The sequence below is a fragment of the Nicotiana attenuata genome, chromosome 11 (assembly GCF_001879085.1).
Source record: "Nicotiana attenuata strain UT chromosome 11, NIATTr2, whole genome shotgun sequence".
NCBI lineage: Eukaryota > Viridiplantae > Streptophyta > Magnoliopsida > Solanales > Solanaceae > Nicotiana > Nicotiana attenuata.
This window is the reverse complement of record NC_031999.1, coordinates 6,833,729-6,856,389: the sequence shown is the minus strand read 5'-3', so window position 1 is coordinate 6,856,389 and position 22,661 is coordinate 6,833,729. Positions and strand designations below refer to the sequence as shown.

Sequence of the window (22,661 nt, the reverse complement as noted above, 5' to 3'; positions counted from 1 at the left end):
AGGACAAAAAAAAATGACGTTTCGCTAAGGGCTTTTTTGCTTTTAATATATTATAGATAATACAATTAGTCACCAAACTTTGTCAACGAATAAAATATAACAAATTTAAGACAAATAATATATTTCACTAGTTGTCTACAATATTAGAGACTAAACTAGTTTGTCACCAATAACTTTAAACATTGTGACTAATGTTACCAAATAACTAGCGACAATTCATCTTTTTGGTGAAAAACTCGAGTAGATAAAACTATCGCTACAAATTTGTGTTTCGTCATTACACGTATTTGACGTGTGCATTTAAGTACGACTCTAATTTTTCTTCCAAAAAATCAATAATTAGTGATAAACTTTTTTTGGTACCTAATAATTTTATAGGTTAAATAGAGATGATACAATGATTATCGATAATTTGTTTATGCTATTACTGACAAAACTAAGGTTGCAAAAAATATAAAACGTTTAGTGACACAAATTTTAATCTTGTGGTATTTTGTGGTAGTACAATATATTCAAAGTGCAAATAAATTGACAACAACATATTTCATAGTTATTTCATATGTCTAATAATTACCAAAAAGAAAAAGAAAGAGTACATAGCTCTAGAAGAACATATAGCGCCACTTTTTATGGCACTATATCAGTTGTGTCAGATTTTTTTTGTATAACGCCAGAAAATCTGGCGCTATACATTAACGATGCAGTTACCGTTAATGTATAGCGTCAGATTTTCTAGCGTTATATATATTTATGGTAACTTTTTTTTTTACACCTATTTGTGTAGTTTGAGTCCAAAAGAACCACATTTTGGTTCCGGACTCCTCTAGTAAGCCAATAAATCCCCTACTTTGAGATACCTTTCTTGAAAACAACAAACGTCAAAATCAAAACCCACAAAACCGATGATTATTCACTAAAAAAGGATTTATTTTAAAAAAGAAAAAGAAAAGAGAACTAACCCCTTGCCTTTAATTAGCCAATCATATTATGCCATGTGTAATTAAGCAATAATTTAATTACAGATTTGTCCGAACATATAGATCTACTGCAGCTATATACACTACAATCCACCCACCCCCACTCCCACCACCCTACCATTACACCCCTTCTATTGTCTTCCCGCTGCTCTCTCTCTCTCTCTCTCCAATCCATTTTCTTCACTGCCTCTAATTATTCTCTGCAATTTCCTGAAAAATTGGGCCTTTTTTCCTCATATTCATAAACATTAGCCGATTTTAAACTTGAAGTAAAATGAAGAAGAAACCCTAGCTCTGAACAAAACCCTAATTTCATCCACCTGTCCTGAGACAAGGAAAAAGATTGCATTTTTTTGTTTGTGAGGTTTGAATTGAAATTGTGGAAAGTAGTGGAGGACATGGAAGGAATTCCACATCCAATACCGAGAACCGTAGAGGAAGTTTTCAATGATTTCAAAGGCCGTAGAGCTGGTTTAATCAAAGCACTTACCGCAGGTTCTTTAATTTCTTACACTTTCCTCGGTTTTATTTTTGAGGACGCTATTACAATTTCTCGAGTCAAACAAAATTTCGTTCATTACGATTTCTCGTGCAATTTTGAATATCTTTCTGTAAAAAAAATTGCTACTTTATAGTACTACCTTTTTGTACAGTTTTTAAATGTATAATTATTTAGAGTAAGCGGAAAGAATTGATGTTCGATTGAGACCATAACTATATTCTTTGACTTTAAATCCCTTCAGGGAGGGAGTATATTTTTTGTACAGTATTATAATTTGGAGAGTCAAACAAATTTTCTTTTATTACTACATTTTTCGTGCAAATTTTTGAATATTTTTCTGTGAAAAATTGCTACTTTTATAGTACTTCTTTTGTACAGTTTCTGAATGTGTAATATTTTTTAATGAAAGAATGGATGTCCGAATTGAGACCAAAAACTAAAGTGTTTGACTTTGAACATGGAGGTAGTATGTAATTATTTTCTCCTTCTAAAGCATATTTTCGCATGTGTTTTTTTTTTCTTTTGAGAAAAATAAGGTACTTTTTTTCCATATGTATTTTTTCATGTAAGTATATGGGTGTTAGACCTTTTGCTTTGTGGGTGTGTGAGAATCATGGTGGTTTTGCTAATTGTGATGTTTATAACTTTGTGTTATTGTAGATGTTGAGAAGTTCTATCAGCAGTGTGATCCTGGTAAGTTTCCTTTTGCTCAGTTTTTCTTTGGATACATACTGTTTATGTTTGTAAATATGTGCTCCTTTGGTTCTTTTTTGGTGTATAATTGAGAAATGTGAAATGTTGCTTGTTTTCCGCAGTTTTAATTCCTGGAAGTCTGTCTTAATATTTTGAACTTTATAAGTAACACTTTTATGTAGTCTGTGTGTGTATGTTAAATTGCATTGTCATTCGCAGTTTTGGAGCCTAAACCACATTGTTATAACTTTTCTCACTGAGTGCATCTTTTTGTCATCTGTTGTTAAGCAAAAATGGCAAAATCAGTTTTTTCTTAAAGTTGTTAATGGTCTGGGCCCTCTGAAATGAGGGATGTTGTGGTCCTAATGGATAATATTTACATGGTGTTAATTATGTCTGAAAGATAACCTGGAAAAATGAGATATTTACTCAATTCAGGGAGAAGCATCAATGCTAGTTAGTTTTTCTTTGATATCTTGATAATTGGCTGATTGCTTATCAGGTCTGAGGGAGAACACATGCGAGATTTTTAGTTGCACGGATAGGCGGGATGAGTTTTGTTTTCTATCAAGTCACACTTATTGAACTTTAATCTTGTATGAGCATGTCAAATGTTGATATTTTAGGCCGATATATGAAAAGTCACATGTTAGATCTGATCCTGATTTTAGTTATAAGCATGAGCTTAGAGAGGTATAAATTGTCGTGGATGAATTAAACTTTATGTTATCTATGGTAGCTTCGATATGTTGCATGTCTTAGGTGATTATTAGTAGCTCTTGGATGCATGTTAAGCTGGTTATTTGTAGTTTGGAAACAATATTCTCATGAATTATGTGTATTATCTTCTTTTTCTTTCTTTTCTTTTGAGGGAGGGGCAGAGGGGGTGGGGAGGAATGACTGTTTGTCAATGCAGGTCAATCAACACATTAAAATGCTTGGACTTCTTTTATTCTAAACGGTTACAGGTATAAGAGCTGCTCTTTGCACCAGCTTATATAAAACACTGGCAGAGTTTTCATATAAGAACTATCTCTGTTTGATCTAACAGAGTGCACTTAGTTCAAGTGTGTTCCTCAATGATTCTTGTCTCCGCTTCGCTTGTGTATGTACTGCTGTTGCTTTATTTTAAACACAAGGTTTTACTCGATAACTAAACTTAAATAGAATTAGCATACATCTAAGAAAAGATTTCTTGAATGTCAAATAAACTGTTAATCGGCACACCTTTGGTGGAGGTTGTGCTGTTGGTGGCTAATTAGAATCTCAGTTACCTAATTAATCTTATCTCTTTTTCTTTTGGTGGGAGGCTATGTTGCTCGGACTCTCTGAAAATGTCGCCGGGTACGTGTCGAATCCTCCAAAAGTAAGTGTATTTTCGGAGGATCTGACACGAGTGCGGCAACATTTTGGAGAGTCTGCGCAACATAGGTTGGAGGCGGAGGGTAGAAATTGATTACTTTTTGCTTTGACATCTATCATTTTGTTGGTTGTACTTCATAATTCTGCCCTTTTGCATTGTTATACTTTGCATTGACGAGACGCGAGTTAGTGTTAACACTAGGCTGGACGTTGGAGTATAAGGGTTTAAGGTTGACCAGGGCTAAGACGGAGTACTTGGAGTGTAAGTTCAGTGACGTACCTATGAAGTGGGGCGGAACTGAGGCTTGATACACAAGTAATGGGAAGAGGCTTGATACACAAGTAATGGGGAGATTGACGATGATGTCGCACATCGTATTGGAGCGAGGTGTAGATGAAATGGAGGCTCGCATAAGAATATGCCACAGAGACTTAAAGGTAAGTTTTATAGAGTGGTTGTTAGGCCGACTATGTTGTATGGGGCGGAATGTGGGCCAATCAAGAGCTCTCATGTCTAGAAGTTGAAAGTAGCGGAAATGAGGATATTGAGATAGATGTGTGGGCATACTAGGAGGGATAAGATTAGGAATGAAGATATTCGGGACAAGGTGAGAATGATCCCTGGTGTTACCTATTCAATATACTTGGGAAGATGGGGTTTGGTGCAGGTTGGATCAGGTGGATCAAGTTTTGTGTAACAACTGTGAAGTATTCAGTTCTTGTCAATGGAGGTCCTGTTGGGTTCTTCTCCCCACAGAAAGGATTGAGACAAGGGGATCCTCTCTCACCCTTTTTGTTCATTTTGGCAATGGAAGGCCTTAGCAAAATGCTTGACAAAGCAAATCAAATACACTTGTTGGAGGGTTTCAAGGTGGAAAGTTCTGTTGGGAGCTCAATTAGTGTCTCTCATCTCTTGTATGCAGATGGCACGCTTATTTTCTGTGGAGTTGATAGGTCGCAAGTGCTCTATCTTAACCTCACACTCATGATTTTTGAAGCTATATCCGGCCTCCACATGAACAGATTGAAGAGCACTATTTACCCTGTAAACACAGTCCCAAATATAGATGAGCTAGCAGAGCTAATGGGTTGCAATGTGGGATCTTTTCCCACAACATATTTGGGTCTACCACTTGGAGCCAAAGTCAAGTCACTAGATATCTGGAATGGGATAGTAGAGAAATTTGAAAAAAGGCTTGAAACTTGGCAAATGTAGTATCTTTCACTAGGGGCAGAATAACACTCATTAACAGTGTCCTGGACAGCATACCAACATACTTCATGTCCCTATTTCCTATACTAGCTAGGGTGCAGAAAAGGCTAGACAAAATTAGAAGAAACTTTTTGTGGGAAGGGAATAGTCAAAACAACAAATTTGATCTGGTGAAATGGCCAAGAGTGATTCTGCCAAAGGAGCATGGAGGATTGGGCATAAAAGACCTAGCATTGCACAACAAGAGCATGCTAATGAAGTGGCATTGGAGGTATAACATTGAGAACACTGGGATGTGGAAAGACGTGATCATGGCAAAGTATGGGGTGCAGAGTCAATGGTGCACCAAACAGAGCAGGTTACCACATGGCACTGGTCCCTGAAAGCATATCTCAAGCCTATGGGGTGAATTCCAGCTCAACTGTTCAATAAAGCTAGGGAATGGAGCATATGTATCATTCTGGAAGGATAAGTGGTTAGGGAACCAGACTCTGAAAGAAGACTACCCAAATTTATATCTCATAGCTAGCAATCAAAACTCCACAGTGGGTTAGATATGGCACAACAACTCATGGGACCTACAAACAAGGAGAAACTTACAGGACTGGGAGCTAAATGACTATCTGGAGCTTCAATCTAAGCTAGCAGGGGTCACTATCAAACCTCAGGAGAGAGACAAACTATTATCGGATGGCCAACATGATGGGATATTCACTGTCAAGAAAGCTTATGCACATTTGTGCTCGAACAAGGAGTTGATTGACAACTGGCCATGGAAACTCATCTGGAGAACTAAACTTCCACCTAAAGTAATTGGCTTCACTTGGATAACCTTATATGAAGCATTACTTACTCAAGATAATCTAAGTCGAAGGAACATCTACATAGTGAATAGGTGTTACATGTGTCAGATGAAGGCAGAGAGTGTGAGGCATTTTTTTCTCCATTGTGCAGTTGCAGCAGATTTGTGGAGTATGTTTTTCTCAATTTTTGGACTAGCCTGGGTCATGCCTAATAGTATTAAAGAGGCCTACGAAAGCTGGTGCTCTTGGAGAGTTGGCAAATCCATCAAAAAAACTTGGCTCCTGATCCCCGCTTCTATTTTCTGGTGTATATGGACTGAAAGGAATATCAGATGTTTTGATGGGATATCTAACTCCAAACCATGCTCTTAAAGCTAAATGATTATTGAACCTTTTTACTTGGCTTAATCAGGCACATGTATCTAGTTGTGATCATTTTTTGGATTGTGTCTGCTCCTTAGTTTTAACATAGGTTTATTTTTGTTTATGTTTGTGAGCAGACACACTCAATTTACTTGTATTCTCTTTTGCTATGCATCTTCTTGATGCTTTTAATGAAACTTCCTTACTTCATCAAAAAAAGGTGAGAATGACACCTATGGTGGACAAGATGCAGGAAGGTAAGCTGAGATGGTTCGGGTATGTGAAGAGGAAACGCCAGATGCCTCAATGAGAAGGTGTGAGAGGTTGGCTATGGTGGGTCCTAAAATAGGTAGAGGTAGGCCAAAGAAGTATTGGGGAGAGGTGATAAGGTAGGACATGACATACCTACCGCTTACCAATGACATGACCCTTGATAGGAGGGTGTGAAGATCGAGAATTAGGGTAGAGGGTTAGCAGGTATTCGAACGTATCTCTTTGCCATACCAGTAGTTTAGTGTTATTCCCGTATTTTTCTTATCCTAAATTTCTATTATCGCATGTTGTTTCTTTTGCTTCGGTTATCCTTCTTTATGGCTTTTTCGCTGCTGCACTTCTTTTAAACACCGTTATGACTGTACCTTGCTTGAGTCGAGGGTCTATCTTTGCAAGGTAGAGGTAACGCTTCGTACACACTACCATCCTCAGACCCCACTTGTGGGGTTATACTGGGTTTGTTGTTGTATTTTGATGTTCAGGGAAGTTCCTTCTATAGATGCAATATAACTGTAGTTCTGTCTTCTTGTTTGAGGTCCTGATAGAGTTTATTCCGTAAGCAGCTTTTACTATCATTCTTGATGACTGCTCCAACATATGCCCATGTTTTTACCTGCAGAAAAGGAGAACTTGTGTCTCTATGGGCTCCCTAATGAAACATGGGAAGTAAACCTCCCAGTTGAGGAGGTGCCTCCTGAACTACCTGAACCAGCACTAGGCATAAACTTTGCTCGTGATGGGATGCAAGAGAAGGACTGGTTATCACTTGTTGCAGTTCACAGTGATTCATGGTTGCTTTCTGTTGCATTCTACTTTGGCGCACGGTTTGGTTTTGGTAAGAGTGAAAGGTAATATCATTTTGTTATTTCTACCTTTTGATTTCATCTTTTCTTTGATTTCCTGTCCTTATACTATGTAGATTGTCCAGGTGGGAATATATGGGTATGTAAGTTGTTGTATATTATGTAGATTGTACATTATTTGGATGTGTAATTTTCATTTTTCTAATAGGAGATATGTCTACCTTCTACTGGTCCTTAAAAATAGTTTCGTCTACCTTCTGCAAAAACAACCAATGGTGTGCCTGTTGTATGTGCCATGCTCCGTCCCTGTCTATAATCTCTTCTTTTTTCGTGCCTATTTTTGGGTTGCCCTTTTATCTTTATTTCTCTTACGCACGGATCTGTTAGTAATTTTTTCTAACATCTTCCTTTTCAAGAAAAATGTTCTAATTCTCTTTTTTGTTTTATAAGGGAGCATTTTATATAAGCAAAAAAGCACAAAGATTTGTGTAGTGGGTTACATCGGGTTCTAACAAGTGTATCAGTATCCATATCCAAGAATCTTACAAAACTCAGTTTCCACCTAGTATAATTCGACATATAGCTGAAGAAATTTAAAAATCTTTCTACATCATATACATTTTTCATGTTACACAAAAAAGCTAAGAAATATAAGACATTCGAGTATTCCTTGATCATTTCGTCCAAGAAGAGGAGTTCCTCTAATTCTATGAATTTTCCTAGAAGACTCTTTTCTTAAATATTATTCAAAAAATTTTTACCAAAAAGAACATAAAAAAACAAACGAACAGATAATGAGCGAGTTACTATTCGGGTGGGGACCACCTGCAAAAGGAAAAGAATCAGAAGAGCTTATTGAACTTCAGTTGGTGAGTGTTCTCTTTTTTGCCTTCAGAACGAGTGAGATATCTTTCTTTCCATATGACCCACCAAATGCTAGCTGGTTTGATTTCCCAGATTTTCTTCCTGCCTTCCCCATTCCTTTCTCTGTCTAGCTTAAAAGAAGCTCTTTGGTAGATACTGGCATGGCCTATTTGAATCCAAAAGTACGAGAGGCTACTTGGGCAGTGAATGAAAAGGTGATTTGCATCTTCTTCTGCCTTCTCACACATGTAACACTTGTTACAATGGTTCATGCTTCTTTGTTGAAGGTTATATTGGGTCAGGATTGCCTCATAATTAACTGTCCAGCAGAAACAAGCCACTTTGGTGGTGCTTTCAAACTCCAAAGTTGTTTCCAAGGCCAATCTTATCCTGTATTGCGGCTGGGGGATGCTTCAGCCATTTGTAACTAGAAATTATAGTGAAAAGCCTGTCATTCTTGTATAGCCAGTGAAGAGAGTCTAGATTGACTGATGAACTTTGAAAATTTCTCAATGGTTGCAGAAGTTGAGAAAGGCTGGCATGTTCACAATCGTTACTGTTTCTTGTAAAACAAACTTCCCATCCAGTGCTTTTAATGCATTGAGCCACCGTAGCATGAGGATCTTGAGTAAAGCTGTAGAGGTCTGAAAATTGTTCTTTGAGGGTTGAGTATCCCCACCATTTGTCATGCCAAAAAAAGGTCCCGTTACCTTCCCCGAAATTGTTCCAACTTCTTCTGCATGCTACTCTTGCTTCATGCTTCTTAACCTGACTTGTCTAAGCATTCCGAAACTTGTTTTATTTGATCCATTATAGGTTAAGCTTTATCAGCACGTCTTTAGCCCCCTACACCCTGGGCCTGCTCACCTTTTGTTAACTTTCTCATCACTATTATCCAATTTACTTTATTATGTGAAAGGGGAAAATGACAGAGAATCTGTTTTGCAATCATGTTTGAAAGTTCTCTTTGCTTGGAACATGTTGTAGAGCATAGATGATATTCTCCCTTGGAAACTGCGTGATATAGTGGGATTGTTCTTTTATCTTTGCAAGATGTTGCTTTTTCTGTTTAATCAAGAATTCACTTCTTCCTATTTTTTCTTTTGTCTTCCCACCCACTCATCATGTAGTGTTTGACCTTGTTGAGTTGTATAATGGTGTCTACATCAAGTATTTAAGGACATCCAAAGGGGATCTATAAAGGTCATGGCTATTCCACCTGCTTTGAGGATTTGTGTTTAATGCTCGGCTTATTTTACATGGGTGAAGAGTCCTTTCTGTGGATTCTTTTTCTCTTTTCTATAATAAAATTACTTTGATGTTTCGGGATCGAGTACATACCCAGCAAGCTAGGAGCGCTCGACTTTAATACTCCACCTTGAGGGGAAGTTATATAGTATTTTGTAGTTAAGGAGTAAATATTCTGTAATTAAGGACATGGATTAGGAAATATTACATATATCAATTGGTATCTGTAGGGGAATTAATTGAGAGATTTAACTCCTGATTATGTATCATTTCCTATTTTGGATCACGTGTACAAATTATTCAATTCCGCAATGGCTTGAGGGAATAATCAAGCTCAATATTCTGCAAAAACTTCCTCTTCGTCCCTACGAACCTGTCTTACACTGTATGTAGGATTACTACCTACGTTTTAGAATTATAGAACCAAGAGTTGCAAGCCATATGGTTGCTTGTTATCAGTTAGAAGCTCCATGCTCCAATGTCTAACTAAACTTTATTTGGGAACTATTCTATATTCATTCCCAAATTATCATGACAGTTGAATTATTGCTTAATTTGGTTGGTGGTTTTGTATAATGATTTTCAGTTTGTGTGAAGGTATTTAACCTCTATGGGTTATGATTACCAGAACTAGTACTATCTCATTTTCATTTTGTTTTATGGGAAGTGGGTATATTATGCTATATCTATTAAAAACTATATTGGCGGACTCTCCAAAATGCTACAACACCCGTGTCCGATCCTCCAAACTGCACTGTGTTTGGAGGATCCGACACGCACCCCGCGTTATTTGCAGACAGTCTAAGAAAAGAGGTTTTCTTATGCTAGCCATTAGACAAAGGCCTCACTGAGAATTGGTTCTGCTAGTGGTATTAACTGCTGATGCCATTAGACAAAGGCCTCACTGAGAATTGGTTCTGCTAGTGGTATTGACCGCTGCATCATGGGATAAGTTAGTTATTTGATATGATGTCTGTCACATGTTGTCTAGGCGCTTCGTGCAATATTTGTTGGGGCAGCAGTATGTTTTGTCCCTTTCTTCCTGCCTTTGGATCATCAACTGCCATCTGTCTCTTTACCCAAGGGGTCATCAAATCTTTTCCACTGTAAGCTATGCAAAAATATATTGTAATCTGGATTTTCTACTGGAGTACATCTTGCTAAGGTTCGATAGTTGTGTGTACATTGTTTGAACATGTAACCTTAGCTTGTTGACTCATGAATGTGGTTTATGTTAGTCAAGTGTTTGCAATATTTCACCTAGCTAGATCACTCTGGAAATATGGGTTATATTGCTTAATGTTTGTCTGAAGTTCCTTCAGAAGAGAGATTGACTTTTTCTGGGAAATCATGTATACAGGAAGAGGCTTTTCCAGATGATAAATGATCTCCCTACAGTGTTTGAGGTTGTGACTGGAGCTGCTAAACAGGCAAGGGATGCTGCTCATAATAATAGCAGCAAGAGTAAATCAAGCGGAAAGGTTGTCAATCCACATGACCTTGATATTAATGCTTTTTGGTCATCTTTTCTTTCATGTTGTTTGATTGTTTTCTGCTATCAATGTTCTGCAGTTTCGTCAGTCGGAGCTCCAGCACAAGGGGGTTAAGGTGTCTCCACCTAAAGAGGAGGATGAGAGCGGGGAGGAGGTAGAAGAAGAAGATGAACAAGGGGCAACCCTCTGTGGAGCTTGCGGTGATAATTATGGCCAAGATGAATTCTGGATTTGCTGTGATGTGTGTGAGAAATGGTTCCATGGCAAATGTGTGAAGATTACTCCAGCAAAGGCTGAGCACATCAAGCAGTATAAGTGTCCTAGTTGCAGTAACAAGAGGGCCAGAGTTTAGACTGCGCAAACTGAAGAGCAAGCATCAGTCAAATGGTGAATGAAAGGTGTAGAATTTGTAGCTTAACTTATCAAACAAAAAAAGGTCAAGCTTGTGACCAGTGTCAGAATTAATGTATGCTAGATCGCCATTTTTTTAGACATTGCATTCTGCTTTCTCTTGTATGCTTTTGGATTGTGTTTTAGATCAAGAAAATTTGTGCCTTTTGTCATTGTGTATTTGGAATTGCCTTCTCTATTCCTTGCAAATTTGTCTCCCCTGTGGGGGCTATGTATGTCTATTTCTTAAGACTGCTGATCTGAATACTATAATGACCTAAACTATGCGTGAGGGATGCAGAAGACAGGTGCCTTACTTTGTAATGGGGGCTGCAACTGCTATAATTCACGTATGAGATAAACATGGCTTAAATTGTCTGGGGCTAGGGGACAGTAGATGCTGTGACTCACTGTATATATGAGATCTCAATGAAATCATTGCTGGTGGAACTAAGTTACCAAATGAACAAAACTGTATTTGTCTGATTCATTTCATTCCTGACGTTGGCGCCAAATAATTTTACTCCCATGTTTCTATCGCCCGTGGTTTATTTACGTCTACCGCTCAAAGCGGAAAACATCAGAAGAGGGGTCCTTTTCTGTGTATCTGCTACTCCATTTTCGATAAATACGTGTTGATTGCTCGTGTGATGTTATGTTCAGCACTAAATCTACGCAGCTACGAGCTCGTTTGGTCAAGTAACCAAAAACTACCTATTTTGAAAAGTGAGCCCGTTTGGCCAAGCTATTAGAAACAATTCCCTTTGTTTCAAATTAGATTAGGTACTTTCCTTTTTAGTCTGTTCTAAAATATGACACATTTCTAAATTTGGAAATAATTTAACTTTAAACTCTTTATTTTACCTACTTTAGCTTAATGAGAAGCTTTTATAACCTTACAAATGTCATGGCCCCACAAAGCTTTTACCCCTTAAGCTTTTAAGACCACAACTTCCAAAATCTTCTTCTTTTTCTTAAATTCCGTGTCGAGTCAAACTAATCATCTAAATTAAAACGGAGGGAGTACTTATTTTGAAAAGTGATTTCGTTTAGAAATAATTTTCGAAAAAGTACTTTTGGAAAGTACTCTCTCCGATTCACTAAGTGACCAGTTTACTTTTTCATTTTGGTTCAAAATAAGTGTCCAGTTAGGTAATCAAGAAAAAATTCAATTTGTTTTTATTCTTTTACTCTTATGTGCATATCTCTAAAAAGTTTTCTCACTCCTCACTATAACTATGTGGCCAATATTTAATAAAGGTAGTTTAGTCATACTAGGTATTTTTGTATTTTTAGCATTTTCTTAATGGGCGTGCTAAAAGGAAACTGGTCACTTATTGTGAACCAGAGGGAGTAATAGTTGTATTTGGCCAATTCATTAGAAAAGTGTTTTTTGCAATATTTAAAGAACAAATTGTGTTTGGGCAATCTTTTAATTTTTTTTAGGGTTCTAGGGTTCAGTATGGCTATCCCACATGCTACAAACATATACATGGAAGCCTTAGCCTTGCTACATGGATTAAAACTAGCTAGAGAAAAAGGACTACACCATCTAGTTATCGAATCTGACTGCAAAGAATTAGTTAACATGATGACTAACAATGATTGCTACTATCAAAATTTGGTTGATGATTGCAGAGAGCTATTACAGGAGATGGAGGACCCGCCACTGAAGCACATCTTTAGGGAGGCAAATAAAGTAGCAGACAAGCTAGCTAAGTAAGGAAGCAACTCAGATGTTTTTGGAATCCTAAATCTATTTACCTACCCCCCCCCCCCCCCCCCCAAACTTTTGTTGTACCTTTTTTTGAAAGAGACAAAGCAGGCACCATGTCGCCGAGACTTGTCTCCGTACGTAATGACGTTTAATTTTTAATGTATGTCTCACTACAAAAAAAAAAATCTTTTAATTTTTTTGAGTGTCAAATTATGAAAAAGGACAATAAATGTTCAGCTAACAATTAGTATCATATAAAAAACGAGAAATAAATTCAAATATTCATAAATAATTTAATTAAAATTTTATTTTTATATAAGAAAAATATAAAATAACAACAACAACAAATCCAATATAATTAAAATACAAGTAAAATTATATAAGATAAATATTAATTAATATAAAATATAGTTATCTAAAGCAATAATATTAAGTCATTGGTATTACTTAATATATACATGATGGTTCAAATATATCAAAATACATCCTTAAGTACAGATTTAAAACTTAACTCATAAATCTTATATAAAAGAAGAAATTTATTTACTATAATAGAGAAAATATATTAATATGAGAAGGAGAATAAAAATACAATGAAAGCGAAAAAAGTAGAAGAAAGAGATGGTAGAAACAAAAACGGAAAAGGAAAAAAGTTAAATTCAGGAAAGATAATTTGAGAAGTATAAATTTGTGGTAAGGATATTTTTGTCTTGAAAAAATTAACCATTTACTTCTAGCTTATGCGCAATTTGAGCCCAAACCCATCCAACCTGCCCAACCCGCCCAACCCTCCCAGAGATTAATGGTTGGGCTACAAACATTTTAGCTCATGGGTCAATTTGGGTTGAGCCCAAGTTAACCCATTATTTTTTATAGCCCATTCTGACCAATTAAGTAGCCCAAATACAATCCATGAAACTCACCCAAAACAAAGGGATCTCAACCCAACTTATCTAGAAATTTACTTAATTGCCCAAATTTTACTTCTTTTTTTTTTTTTTTATATTTTTAATTTTCTGTGCTTTGTTTTTCTGCACCACCCACCCACCATACCCCTACCCCCGCCTAAAATTTTTTTTACTTTTTTTTTGTATTTTTTTGTTTTTCTACACCACCCACCCACCATACTCCCTACCTCCCCCAATCCCGGATCACCCCTTAATGAATAGGACACAATAATATAGTGCATATCAAAGAAGAGAGTACCCCCTTTATTATAAGACGTTTTTGCCGAGCCTGATTCTCTATGGCATGGACGTCTTTGATTGGATGGAGATAAATATATAGAAAAACTCTTTCTCCCTCCTAACTCTGGTAGTCATGGTTGATTCGAGGATCTTATGCGGCGAAGCGAACTCTTCTATCGTGTTGCATTTTCTCTGGCGGACCCCCCGGTCCATCGTACTGGAGCGATTCGAGAAGAACGATTAGGCTCATATTCTATCCTTTCTACAATGCCTATAGAATGCCTTGCACGAACTATCTGATCAAGTTTTCTTTTTCATATCACAATCTGGGATGATGCTTCTATCTGATCCTAGAAACCCCCCCTACCCCCCCCCCCCCCCAAATCTCCTCAAATTTTACCTACTTTATCTTAGCCTCAGAAAGTAGAAATAACGATTCCGGGAACAAGCTTTACGGGTGCAGCAATGATGAGATCAAAAGCAAGAAAGTAAATGATATTAAGCTTTGTATAACAATACAAATTTGCCAGAAAATTCATATCCTTTACAATGATAACTGAGCTCTCTATTTATAGCTATGTCTTGGGAATGAGGTCCTCGGATCGTGTCCTCCTTTAATGTCAATTATGAGGGTCATTGATGAAGGTGTAACGGTGTAAATAAATGCCAAATTCCTTATAACAGGCAGCCGTTCTTAATATTGCAGAATATTCTCTATTAAATGCTACCCGATGCAAAACATTTAATACACCTTTATGAACATTCTCTCCCGATGACAAGCGAAATAGTTGCGTTCGGTGACCATCTCCGTCTTGAATTCCACGTGTCCTTCCTTTAGGTGACCACGTGTCATATCATATTTTTCCCTCCATGAACTTTGAGAAAAAGATATGCGAAGGTTCGTTTGAGCATTGCTCGCCTTTATGGGATATTAGCAAAACCAAATAACCAGGAAACATTCGGAATATTCATGCTCAAAAACAAAAACTTAAGGGGAAAAAGTTCAAAAGATAAAGATGTAGAAATAACTAGGCTGGGAAAGAAGATTGCAGTCAAGCAACTGTTTGCTTGATCCATTATCTGCAATGATTTCCTGCTTAGTTTGGTTCTTTTACTATACATGATGCGTGTCTCACTTCTCTATTTGTTACCAAGGCCATTCTAAGTTGTCCTCTAGTTCTGCCAAGGCAGCCTCCTCAGTGTAGTTCTCATCATCGAAATCAAAATCGCTATCTTCTTCTGCTCCTGCATCTTTGGTACCAAATTTGTCACCAATCAGTAAGAAGAAAAAAGTATGGTTAGTCTGAGAAACAGAAAGCTAAATAAATCTTAAACCTGTAGTAGTGTGCACAAAATCCTCAAACAAGTTCTCGTACAAGATCGACCTCACAGCTGCATGTTCATTGGATTTAGGCAAAAAGTAGTCTGGGTGAGAAAAGTAGTAATGACGAGCTGCAACCTGATATACAGGCATATAACTTCCCATGACACAGTGCTCTTGCATAGAACTGCTTGGATACCGATGTTGGATTGCTAGCTCTTTTGATTCACTAGTTGATGTTAAGTGCTGGTCTGTTTCTGGTCTGTCACATTCAATACTGACTCCAAATTCTTTCATTTGAAAAGTATAACTCCAACCAAGTACTGAGACGTTAATCTCGTCACCAGGTTGTATATACTTTCCAGATTTCCAGTGGCATAAAAATGTCAGATCTTCATTTGATCCTGGAATGCCTATGAATGTTGGAGCATAAATCCACTTGTCGCCGCTGGTCACATTACTTAGTTTGATGTAAAAAGAATACCAGTTCCCAAATTGGTTTTCACCCCAGCGTTGAAATCTATGATGAGTGGAACGTGAATATACAACGCAGACATTAAGTCCTATTATCTTGGTATTAGTATGAGAATCAACTTTCAGAGTCAATATGCTTTCTTCACTCTTCGTACTGAACCAACTTGGAATCTCACTTCCAGGAAAGTATGTGCTGAAGATTCCAAACTCGTAGAGTCCCTAAAGGAAAAAAAAAGATAAAGCATGGTAAACTTGCCATAGGAGTTGGCTTTTTTTCTTTTGTATTTGTTTCTGTTGTACTTTGTAGAGATGGACTTTAGTAGATAAGAATGCTTAAGTGTCAGATGAAAGTCATGCTAATAAAAAACGCGTATACCTGCACAAGATATTTCCTCTTCGTGTCTGTAAGCCTATTGAATAGTTCTACCTCTGCATTTTCTATATTTTCCAGGTTGAGATGGCTTAAAATGTTCAACATTTCCTCCTTAAAGTTACCGACTGGCTCTAGCTTGAACAGTCCAGGAATCTCAGTTAGTTTCTCGCTTCCTGTAACATCCAAGAGTAGAGTTTGAGTTTCCCATAGGTTTGGCAGATTTGTAACTCTTTCTAATGATGTGCAGTCTATAGCCTTCAGCTTGATGAGGCTCGGAGGTAGCTTGGGAAGCGATTGGAGGCTTGGGCATGCATCTAGCCAAAGTTCCTGAAGCATACTTAGATTTGTGATATTTTGTGGCAGGTTACAAATCAGGTTTTCGCTTAGATTCAAATGCCTTAACGAGGAAAGATTGCAAAGACCAAGCGATAGAAAATCATCCGTTAGCCTGCATTTTGCAAGGCTCAAGCTAACCAGGGAACTTGATAAAGAAGACAAGGAGAAGTTGTTATAATCAGGAGATTTTCTTAATCTTGATGACCAAGATTGCCAGAGCTCAGTCCATGATTTCTCCTGATTGTAACTTATTTCGTCTGCGTTGAGGGTTGTTAAGGATTCCAGCTTTCCTAATTCCATTGTTGATATAGAAAGTCTAGAGCAGCCAGAAATGATAAGTGTTTCCAAGGACTTGAGCTTACAAAAGCTTCTTGGCAGATTCCTCAGATTCTTACAGTCTCTCAAGTTCAACAGAACAAGTGCCTTAACGTCTCCGATCGACTCATGAATACTGAACAATCTTATACAGTCCTTTAGGATGAGTATCTCCAGATTAGGAAGCCCAGAAAAATCAGGAGTCCTTCTTAGGAAATGAGAATGACTGAGATTGAGAACTTTTAATTGCTTGAGCACCTGAAATAGCAAATATCAACTTCATTAGGTTTATTAAACGAAGCTGTTACTACTTCCCCTACTGCTAAAACATGAAAGTACAACATATACCCTGGTTCCATCCCAGGCTTGTTCCAATTTGCTTTTCCTCATATCAAGAGCAACCAGGCTCTCCAAAGGAAAATCCTTCGGAATGAACTTCAAATAAAATCCATGCCAATGAAGTGATCTTAAATTCTTTGGAAACCAACTATAGCTGCCAGTGAACCTTGTATCAGTAAGCTGTAGAATTCTCAGTCTCTTCATCTTTGAAAATGCATCAAGTTCAAACTGTACACCATTTGAAATTTCTGAAAAGACATTTGTGAACAGCTCGAAAACAGTTAACCTCCGTCGCTTTTGTGAGTTAACGTCACTCACCACCAGCGATCTCTCACCTGCAGGATCATTAGAGCGGTTGTGTCTAGCATCATTTACACTTAAATTTGATCCGACATATTTGACTTCCTTCAACAGTCGCATGTCAAGCACTAGGCCTTGGATATTTTCAGTACCCTGATAAAAAGCAACAAATCATATTCATTAAGGGATATTGAAATGCATGTTCAAAATCATGGAGTCAGATGCTTACTGTTTTTGCCTGCAATATGTTAAAGGATTCTTTATGTAGCCAAATTCTGCTTCTTTTCCAAGGCTCTCGAGGTGATTCTTGGCGAATAATTTCTCTTCCCATGTCTTGAACTAGTTGATGCACCATCAGTTTTTTATTGTCAGTAACTGCTAATAAGCATCTATCGATAAGAATCTGAATTCCAACAACTGAAAAGAACCCACATCCATCAAGTATCGTTACTGCATAATCTTTGTCCTTCCCGACAAAGAAACAGACAATATCAAGGAATAGGTTCTGGACATTATCATCAGGTAGACATTCATAACTTATCCTTAGTTTTTCCAGGATTTTACTGTCTGGAATCGCTTTCAATTTCCTTATTGCGCTTTCCCACACCTCTGTGCTTCTGTCACCAAGAGAGGAACCCAAAACTTTAAGAGCCAATGGAATTCCCTGACAATGAACTATAATGTCTCTGGAAAGATTCATATAATCTAAGGGAGGGTATTTTTCACCAAATGCATGCCAACTGAAAAGCTGTAGTGATTCTCTAGCATCCAAAGAGTTCAACTTATACATCTTACATCTACAGGCTTCACTGGAATTTAGTAAGTGTCCATTTCTTGTTGTTATGATAATTTTACTACCTGGATAAAACAAATGCCGCATACCAAGTACAGCATTTAGATGATCTAACTCGTCCACATCATCAAGAACAACAAGAACTCTTTTGCAGCTGATGGCTTCTTGAATCTTGACAGCCCCTTCATTGACATTGTACAACTTTTCAACATTCTTCCCAAGAATATTTGAGAGAAGTTGTCTTTGTAGACGAGCTAAACCATCGTACTTTTCTAAAGCTTTTCTCACATCTGCAAGAAAGCTGCTTCCCTCAAATCTGTCAAAGTTCAGGTTATAAGCTGTTTTCGCTATTGTAGACTTCCCAATTCCTCCCATACCATGTATTGCCAGGATATCTACAGTGGTTGATTCCTCTTGCAGCCATAAGTTAAGGTCTTTAACTCGAGAATCTATTCCAATTGGATGGAGGGCAACACTTAAAATTGTGCGATTCAGTTTACTTGCAACCACCTTGACGATTTCTTGAATAAACCTTGATTCATACCTGAAAATTCGATTGAATCCAGTATTCTTACATTTTGTAATTAGCACTAACAATAACTGAATGACATAAACAGAAAAGTTCTAAAGGAATTACCCATCAGCTTGATTCTGTAAGACCATTCCTCCCAAATCAGCAACTTCTCGCAAGGCAGCCCTCCATTTCTCCATCCATTCGTCGTTCTTTGTTTTATATCTCTCTTCATACCTAAAGAAAGCATCTTCAAAGCTTCCTTTCTGCTTCCGGACTTGTGATGGATCCACATCATAAAACACAGGCAGAACAAAATGTCCAAAAGCTTTCTTGCTTTCAAGAATATAAACAAGTTCATAAAGGCAATTCTGTGAAGAAGCATAGTCTTTCGAAAAAACAACTATAAGAATCCTGGATTCCTGAATTACTTTCTGAACTTTTTTCTGATGTTCCTCTTCTTCCACAAGCTCTTCATCAAACGTGAATGCGCGAATACCAGCATTTAGCAAAGCTATATGAAGATGATCTCCAAATGTCTTGCTTATTTCTTTGCTTCTGGAACTTAAGAATACATGATGAACAAACTGAGACATCTTTTCTGATTGACTTTTGGCAAGAGGCATGGAATGGAAGTGTAGAAAAAGCAATGGAGTACAAGAGTAGATAGGCCACCTCAATTGTCAAAATGAAAAGGAATATTCTATACATTAATTTATTGAAAAGAAAATGAAGTCAATGAATCTAACCCCACTTGGATTCACCTAATATAGGTGTAATTGGAGGAGTTTCCAAGCAAGTTATTGTAGTTAGGCCAAGGAAGAAGCCAATGGAGAAACTCCAAACCAACAAAACCAACCTTGTAGTTTAGGAAACAAATTAAATCAGAAGCAAATTTATTGGTAATATCAGTGCATTTTTGTTGCAAACTTCTAATGGAAAGAATAGTTAGACTTTTTGCCAGATATTAATACCTTGGAACAATGAAATACTTAAAAATAAAATATACAAGGCACTCCTTTGTTTAAACTATTTTAAATTGTCTACGGTCACGTTATCATTCTCTTGCCTTCCGTCCAAATTTATTTACTTTAGTATAACAAATTATTAATAGAATAATTGATATATGATGTGATAGAGCATTATATCAAATGTATAAGTATAAATAGTATTAATACAGTCAATTTTTCTGGAAAAACTTGTCATATATAAAGTCAGAGGGGTTACGTGTTTATTTTTTTCTCGACCAAGTGGTGCCTAACTCCATCAGAAGAAGGCTATCCATGACAGAAAACATGTGATGCATTAGGACAAAAGGAAATTCCAGGGACACTAGAAATCTAAATGATGATAGCTTTTGAATTTTCAACTTACAGGCTTGTTCGATGAACCTGATCATTTGACTTTAGAATTGCGCCATTTTATTCCTCTGAGTCCACGTGGATACCCAATTTTCTTTGCTTTACATTTTTTCCTTTTCCATTACATTACGGGGGTCAAAGATTACTTGGAATCGAAATTCATAAAAGACTCTCATTGGTAAAGTTAAATTATAAAGTTTGGTTTAGTGTTTTTTTTTTTACCGGGGAACCAGCCAATTCCAGATCCGGACGCTGGTTGGGATTTTCTTTTTTTTATTTTATTAAACGGACTTTCCATTTCATCAAAAAAATTGTCTTTACAAAGTCAGGTTGATGCTGATCATCAGCCTCCAAATTACAATTACAAAATTAGACTATATTAATTACAATTCTAAACAAATTTTGAGTCAGCATTTGGCCTACGGGTAATGATTCAAGCTTTGCAATGTTGACTGCCATTTGCTCTTTTATCTCCCTTGTATGTGTAAGTGGTAATTACTGCCATACCAGCTTTCCTCTGAGCTAGAGTGCTTACCCATTCTATCTCAGTTCGCCAGCTGCCTATTCTCCTGTTATGGCCCAACCTGTTTAGTATTCTTTTCCATACTATGCTAGTATAGGAGCAATCAAAAAATAGGTGACTAAATGTTTCAATGCTCCTTGCACAGAAAGCACAATCCAATGGTACTTGGATTCCAAACTTCTGCAATCTATCCACAGTAGCTAGTCTCTGATGGATTGCCAGCCATAAGTGGAACTTAAATCTTGGATGGATCTGTAAATGCATATGTATACTCTTCTAGCCAACCTTTAAGAGTTGAGGTAACAATTGAATATATGCCTTATGTATTTGAAATCTACCCTGAATCTCCATAGTTGTCAGCTTTGCATTAAGGTTGGTGTGCATTGTGTTCATCTGCAACAATACTTGTTTTGCATTTATAATCTTCCTGACCACCCAAGCATCTGTCTTAGGTGTAGCCATAGTGTCAATATCTCTTTGTTTTATGTAGTAGCAATGTGCCCATTTGATCCAGAGTGTATCCTTTTTCTTTGCCAATGCTCATAATTGCTTTACGATTGCTGCTTTGTTCTATAATCCCATGTTGATGATGTTTAATCCTCCTACAGCTTTTGGTTGGCATACCTTGTCCCATACTATTAGTGCTTTCCTAGATGTGGCACTAGTACCAGTCCATAGGTATGTTCTACAAATAGTCTCAATCAGTTTCATGATTTTCTTGGGCAATATGAAGATTTGAGCCCAATAAGTCTGCATACCAAAGATCACAGACTTAATAAGTTGTACTCTCCCTGAATATGATAACATTTTTGCTGACCAGCAGTTGACTCTTTCTGTGATCTTCTCCATCAATGGTAGACATTGTTGATTGTTCAATTTCTTGGCAGACAAGGGTACTCCCAAGTATTTGAAAGGTATGGATCCCTCTGTATACCCTGTCAAACTTTTTAATGAGTCTTTAAGTTCCTTGTGTACACCAGCAATGTATATAGAACTTTTGTCTGCATTTGCCTGAAGGCCGGATGCATCAGAGAACCTTTAAAAGGTTTCCAGCATTATGGTCAATGAATTAATATCTGCCCTGCAAAACATGAGTAAGTCGTCAGCAAAACAAATGTGAGTCACTCCTAGCTTTTTGCATCGTGGGTGATAATTGAACTCCTTTATCAATGGTAGTTGATTCATCTTCCTTTGTAAGTATTCCATTGCAATTACAAAGAGGTAGGGAGACATGGGGTCTCGTTGCCTGATTCCTCTCTTAGCCTGAAATGGTTTGGTAAGGCCTCCATTGAGCACCAATGAGTATGACACTGTAGTCACACATTCCATGACCCAGTGGATAAATTTCTTAGGGAATCCAAGGTCTGCTAGCATGCACCTGAGGAACTGCCAGTCCAAGGAATCATATACCTTCCTAATATCCACTTTCAACACACATTTGGGGGATATACCTTTCCTATTATAACCCTTGAAAAGTTCATGGCTAAATAGGATGTTGTCAATAATGCCCATTCCTTCAATGAATGCTGATTGTGATTTTCCAATAACCACCTCTATCACTTTCTTGATTCTGTTGGTCGGTAATCTTGGCAAAAATCTTATATAGTATAGTGCAGCATGCTATTGGCCTGTAATCTCTCACTTGAGTTGGAGCTGGGATTTTAGGGATCAATGTAATAGCAGTACAGTTCCATGCTGACATCATTTTCCCTGTATAAAAGAAATATTTCACTGCCTCATAGATGTCCTGTTTCACAATCTCAGATTGCTTAGTGAAAAATTCTATAGGGAATCCATCCACTCCAGGAGCTTTATCATTTGGCATGTCCCTAATAGTTGCATCAATCTCCTCATGTGTTATATCCATTATCAATTCCTGTTGGTGCTTTAAGGTGAGGTAGTTTCCTGCTTTTATGATACTTGTGTTTGGGCAATGCATCAATCCATTTGCCTTCCCCATTAGCTTTGTAAAGAAGGTAAGAAATTCTTTGTCCACAGCTTTTGGATCATTTATCTTCACTCCTATTTCATTATATACTGATGTGATGGAATTTATGCTGGCCATTATTTTCATCTGTGCATAGAAGTATTTTGAATTTGCGTCTCCATAATCAATCCAGGTTGCTC

At 37.3% G+C, this 22,661-nt stretch overlaps 3 protein-coding genes across 3 annotated transcripts; 1 reads left to right on the top strand and 2 right to left on the bottom strand.

Annotated features, from left to right (window-relative positions):
- On the top strand, nt 1,069-11,178 carry LOC109234072 (PHD finger protein Alfin1-like). Its single transcript, XM_019399919.1, has 5 exons — nt 1,069-1,472; nt 2,140-2,172; nt 6,806-7,034; nt 10,462-10,582; nt 10,674-11,178. The coding sequence occupies exons 1-5, from the start codon at nt 1,376-1,378 to the stop codon at nt 10,944-10,946; spliced, it is 753 nt and encodes a 250-aa protein (XP_019255464.1). The 5' UTR covers nt 1,069-1,375; the 3' UTR covers nt 10,947-11,178.
- Nucleotides 14,385-19,271, bottom strand: LOC109234071 (TMV resistance protein N-like). The gene is made up of 6 exons (XM_019399918.1): nt 18,777-19,271; nt 17,576-18,683; nt 17,056-17,499; nt 16,060-16,965; nt 15,224-15,902; nt 14,385-15,139 (listed from the first exon to the last, which is right to left on the bottom strand). The coding sequence occupies exons 1-6, from the start codon at nt 19,244-19,246 to the stop codon at nt 15,036-15,038; spliced, it is 3,711 nt and encodes a 1,236-aa protein (XP_019255463.1). The 5' UTR covers nt 19,247-19,271; the 3' UTR covers nt 14,385-15,035.
- LOC109234680 lies at nt 20,445-22,046 on the bottom strand. Its single transcript, XM_019400747.1, has 3 exons — nt 21,781-22,046; nt 21,159-21,570; nt 20,445-20,741 (listed from the first exon to the last, which is right to left on the bottom strand). The coding sequence occupies exons 1-3, from the start codon at nt 22,044-22,046 to the stop codon at nt 20,445-20,447; spliced, it is 975 nt and encodes a 324-aa protein (XP_019256292.1).